At 31.9% G+C, this 5911-nt stretch overlaps 1 protein-coding gene across 1 annotated transcript in view; it reads left to right on the forward strand.

Moving 5' to 3' along the window:
* Positions 1 to 5911, forward strand: part of ADGRV1 (adhesion G protein-coupled receptor V1) — a 494515-nt gene that overhangs the window by 156077 nt on the left and 332527 nt on the right. Inside the window, exons 58-61 of the mRNA XM_023522723.1 lie at positions 504 to 680; positions 1045 to 1227; positions 3369 to 3548; positions 5097 to 5119. Coding sequence (XP_023378491.1) covers positions 504 to 680; positions 1045 to 1227; positions 3369 to 3548; positions 5097 to 5119 — 563 coding nt within the window. The remainder of the gene's footprint in view (positions 1 to 503; positions 681 to 1044; positions 1228 to 3368; positions 3549 to 5096; positions 5120 to 5911) is intronic.

Below are 5911 nucleotides of genomic sequence, written 5' to 3' on the forward strand. Positions count from 1 at the left end.
TTTTTTTTAACATCTTTTGAAATTTTTATTACCTATTCTAAAATAAGGTAACAATATTTTAAAAGTTAGTTAAAATATTGGATTATGTCTAGTTTTACAAGTCTAGAGCTTTCGCTTGTAAGACATATGTTGCATTTACCAGTTTCTCCTAATTTTTTTTTTTTTGGTGGAGGTGTTATATATGTAAAATATACTCAACAGGATATGGTCAAATGTGGGATAGAATTTTTTAAATTATTTTTTAAATTATTGTTAATGAGTGTGAGGCTTCCATTGAAACATCACCATTAAGCTTGAATATTCCTTAAGATTCAGAAATCGTCAGTGAGAATATATTAAAATAGAGAAAAGGAATTTTTTTTTATGTGTGATAGAGCTTTCCATTCCTATGGAAAGTCATTTGCTTTTTGCTGAAAAATATCAAATTTCAAATGCAAATTCAATATATTTAAAAAAAATAGTAAAACACCATTTCTCTCCCCTCCCTGCCACCCCACCCCCAGGATGATGCTCCTGAGTTGGAGGAAGGATTTATTGTTAACATCACTGATGTATACCTGGTGAATTCCGACTTCTCTGCAGGACGGCCAAGTGTGTGGAGGCCTGGGATGGAAATAGTTGAGATAATGATTGAAGAAAATGATGACTCCAGAGGAATTTTTAAGTTTCATGTTATCAGAGTGAGATGAACTTTTATACATTTATAGTAATACAGAAGCTTGTGCCTACTGATTTAGCTAGGTAGTATATTTTCATCAAAACAAGCGGTATTGCTTATAAAGACAGATATTTATAAATATCTGTCTTAAAATTTGTCTTATAGACTTAGTTCTCTTTGAGCTAGACCAAAGGATTAAGTAGATTTTGTCTTACATTAAATGTTAGTATTCTGAAGACCTATTATGTATATTTATATCTGTGTATAGATTTCTACTTTGAAGGGGGAAGTTATAACAGTGATAAGTAGAAATAATAAATTTAGAAAGTGATGACTTATAAGAGTTGCTTTTGTCTTGCATTTTAACTTACGTTATTTACTTACAGGATGCTGGGGATGTCATTACCGCCTATGAGGTGCCTCCACCCCTGAATGTCCTTCAAGTTCCTGTCATCCGGCTGGCTGGAAACTTTGGGGCAGTAAATGTTTACTGGGAAGCAACACTGGACAACGCTGGCCTGGAAGACTTTGAACCATCTCATGGAATTCTTGAATTTGCAGATAGACAAGTATGCTGGTTGTGAACATATTAGGTTTTTTGTTTGTACTTCAAACTTTTTATAGGCATCACCAAATGATTATGCAATAGTGATTGCTAAATAGATTATACTCTAAATTTCTCTGTTAAGCTATGAAGAAATATTGTTATTTAATGTATAATTATATAATGGACTTATGAAGAAGGAATATCAATGTTCTCCAAACTTCCCCACCTGATTCTATTTTAAATAGGGATTATAAAAGGATAATAACTAGTTTAGAGGTACCTAAGAGCATGTAAAAAAACTGTCTGATGAACTAGATTATTCATATGAATTTTTGGTTCTTTTATTTCTTAATGTTTGCAAACATATTTAGGATTTGCACTAAAAGTATGCACATTTATTACTTAATATCCCAAACCTCTTTTACAATTAAAAGACTAAAATGATAGAAAAATAACAAAATAGTTAAAACTGGAAAAAATTAAAAGACTATATTCTAGATTTGGGCCAATCAATCTTAACAATTACAAAATATTCCACAAGAATTATAAGCTTGGCAAATAAAAGGGCATTATGTAAGAATATGATGTCATAAATTTTTAAGTCAGTCAGTAGGAAAAGCATGTGAACAACTATGAAAATGTTAGTAACTTTGAATAACAGTATCAATCTCCATGAAGTCTGATTTTGCCTAGATTGATTTGCATAATGTTCATTAATTTACGAATTGTCCCTAGGGGGACAGTAATTAAAGCTAAAAAATAAGCATACAAATCTAAATTTTCCTATACATAAAGGCCTATTATTGTTAATATTTGAAATTATGAGTTTTTAACAACTTTAGAACTTAAAACATTTTCTTCTAAAAGGAGAGGAAATGCATATTTTTATAGTAAATGCAGAAACAAATTGATTTCTCATTGAAGTAGCCTTCCATCTTTAGTTATATTATCAACACTTTATTCCGTGCATGAGGCTGAAGTTCTATTAATTAGCAGCATCCTTAAGATAAATAATATTACTATATTTAACATTTTATGGGGAAAATGTTCTGTATTCCACAGTATAGATTTGAGGTACAGACATTTTATTTTATTTATTTATTTTATTTTTTCATTTTATTTAGTTCATATTGAAATATAATTTGTATTTCCTCCACTAGTGACTTTTGGAAGTAAGGAAAGCATATATATTCTCAGAGGTGATGAAATTATTTGGCAAGATGCTTTGCCACTGATGTTTCACCCAATACTTGACTCTTCACTACTCTGCTTCATCCTCAGTCTGATCACACATTTGCTCTTTGCCCTGGAACTTGAGGTGCAGACATTTTAATAAGGTTCCATTTTAGCATTTGATTTTGTTCAGGTTTCTGCCTCTCCAAGTGTAACATTCCAGATTTCTCACTTTTCTGTGTTATTAAATTAGAGGTTTTAGGTAGGTTTAAGTAGAAAAACTTCATTTTCTAGTAAATGTCTGTGTCAAAGTATTAAAATTTCTCACTGGGATACAGAAAAAGACTTTAAATATGGAGATATAGCTGGGATATTTTTATCACCAAAAGTGAAATCACCAGCGAGAGCAAGTTTTACTTATTTAATAAATTATAAAAACTTTTAAAATAGACCCAGATAAATGAACAAAATCTTGATCACCATTTAAGGACAACAAATTTGGGTTTTCCTCCTGCCTTTCTTTTCTCCTGCATTGCAAAAACAATTTGAAACCAAAAAGGGATTTATTTGAATTGTAGAAGACAATGATAATTTTTATGTCATATAATAATAATACTAAGTATAAAAAAATTTGTTTGTACAACAGTTACTAGAGCCTACATGGGCTTTTAAAAATTTTCGTTCAAGAATAAGGCTTCATTGTTTTTTGGATCAATAAATAACACTATACTTTATTACATATATAATTTCCTTTATCTTGAAAATAATAGACTGTGAATTTCTGACTTTGAAATACTATAAATATATGTGACTTTAAAATGGTATTATGAACATAACAGGCAAAAAATCCTTCATTTTTCTTTTGTGCTGAGTTTCTAAGTTTCAACTAAAAATTTAAACTATATATGATCAAATATTACATTATATCCTGTCACCCTCCTTTATTCTTTCTCTTTCTCCCTCTTTTCCTTCTTGTCTCGTCTTTTGTAGGTTACCGCAATGATAGAAATCACCATAATTGATGATGCTGAATTTGAACTCATGGAGACATTCAGTATTTCCTTAATCGGAGTGACTGGAGGTGGCAGACTCGGTGATGATGTTGTGGTAGCTGTTGTTATTCCACAAAATGATTCTCCATTTGGAGTATTTGGATTTGAAGAAAAGACTGTAAGTTAAATATATTCAGGGTGGTGGTGTGGTGCCCTCCCCTAGGCTAATTTTTTATGTCATTTTTAGCAAAAAGGTATCTTTTATTTTTAAAAATAACTATTATGCTTCACTTGTGATTCTTTCCTCAAGAGTCTTGAGTTTGCTGTTGAATTAGGGTCCAGTCCTCCAACCTATGCAGTTTGATAGTGATCAAAACTCTTACATTGGGCAGTTACAAAGGGGGAACAGATTCCTATTTATTGGGTATAATAGACTAAGATATACTTTTTGTCCATACATCTGTTCTCTGACTTCCCGGCTGCCAGACCAGTTTCCTGTTCACAAGGCAAGATTCATCATAGACCTGGTGTTACATCCCAAGATGGATTTAGCTGCAGAAGTTTATATTACCTTCCCTTCTGGTACGCTGTCCTGACTTATATTGAACAAAACACCACAGTCACCCAGCTCATGTGTTTCTCTGTATTTTTTCTTTCTTCTCTCTTACTTCTCATTGGCTGTCTGCTTCCAGGACCTGGAAGAGGGAGCCCAATAGTTATTGGTTCAACCACTGAGAGAGAAAAAAAGCTTAATCAACCATTTGTGCAGCCAGGTTTAGTGACCAGTGCTAAATTACCTCTACATTTCAAATATAAAATAAAGTACTATAAACTATATCATAATTATTATTACATGATGTCATAATTATTACGACTTTACATTTCAAAGGAAAATCTAAGATGAAATAATCATAAAAATATTTAGATAATTCTGATATAAACAGTCAGTTTTTTGGCTCCATATGTCACTATTCCCTTTGTTTGTTCACTTATAGGTAGTCAATAAGTCACCATAGATCATTCTAAATAATAACAAATTGCTCTAATTGTCCATTGAATGCCTTTACCGTTCTATGGATGTAAGGCTAGGCCTACAACTTGCCTGTCACAGTTGGGCTTCCCAGATGCTCCAGAATTTAAATATACCCTAATAATTGCCTAATGATTTTACAACTTAAATCTTAACTTCATAAGAAAGTAGAAACCATAAGAGGGATAGAAAAAGCTTCTGCTGGAGCCTAATGACTTTTTTGTCCTTAGAAAAAGAATAAGCAGAGTGAGTGTAAGGAGTGGTAAATTCACAAGAGAGTAGCTGTGACTGTTTCCCAGGCAGTGTAAAAAGCCTGAGGAATATAAAAATGTATAAAGAAGGGAGTAAAAGTATTTATAATATTACTGCCCTGATGTAGACATCATTAACATTTGTATTTCCATCGAAGCTTTCTTTTTGTGCATATACGCAAGGAAATATTTTAATACATATGCATATGTAATTTAAATTTTATAGAATGCCTCTTTTAGCTTCTGAGGTTAAATAAAAGGTTCAGGGTTTAGTAATAAAACCTCATATTGATGAAACTTTATAATAATGTTTTTCCTCTTAACTTATGCTTTCGGACTTAGGCACTGGACAGTGTTAGGGAAAATGAAGCTAGTACTAGTAGTAGGTTGTTATCAGCTTTCTGTGGCTACTTTCCTTATATCCTATCTTTCTTACTGCCAACAGCTCTTGATAACATGGAGTTTATCTTTTAATATATATCTAAAATATAAAATATTGTGCACACAGTGAACATTCTGTTAGCATTATTTGATGAAACAGATTAGGTTCAGCGTTGAGAGGAGGTTGTTACTATAAATCTGTCAAAATTAATAAGCTGCTCACAAGGGCAATGTGCTAAGTATACCAAAGCACTAGGAATAGCAGAGGCTCATGGAAAGCTACTTGTGAAATCTAAACTGTTATTAGCTATAGAAACAAAAAGGACTTACATATGCAGTTTGTTTACAGTGGATTTTTTTCTTTCTCACTTTGTTTCTTATTTAATATTTCCGACCTCTGAGGAGTGGTATAAATAGCACTGAGTGTGGAGTCAAAACATCTCAACTAGATTCTAGGCTCCTCTTCTCCGAATATGTGAATATATATCCGGCCCTCAGATTTCTGTGAGGCTTAAATAAGATAAAGAATGTATAAGAATTGACATATAATAGAAACTCAATAAATAGCACTTGGCTCCAAATCCCTACTGTTGGCACCAATTCAGAATCTCATGGAAAAAACAAAACAAGATTAAATTATATGTTTGTTGGTGTCTGTCTGTCTTGAAAATGAAAGCATTGTGTTATATTTTGTATTTATATAGCAGGTAGATGGTAAATGCTCAATATGGACTTTGCTTCACAGAGTCAATATATGTAATTCAGTTGAAGCAGTACTCTTAATACAAAATGTACAAAATAAATAGTATAGGTACCTTCACATACTGAATTTTTTTCTCTTTGTCATGTTAGTAATAAATTCTCTTTTAAATTTGGACT

Source organism: Pteropus vampyrus, unplaced genomic scaffold (assembly GCF_000151845.1).
Source record: "Pteropus vampyrus isolate Shadow unplaced genomic scaffold, Pvam_2.0 Scaffold11, whole genome shotgun sequence".
Classification (NCBI taxonomy): Eukaryota; Metazoa; Chordata; class Mammalia; order Chiroptera; family Pteropodidae; genus Pteropus; species Pteropus vampyrus.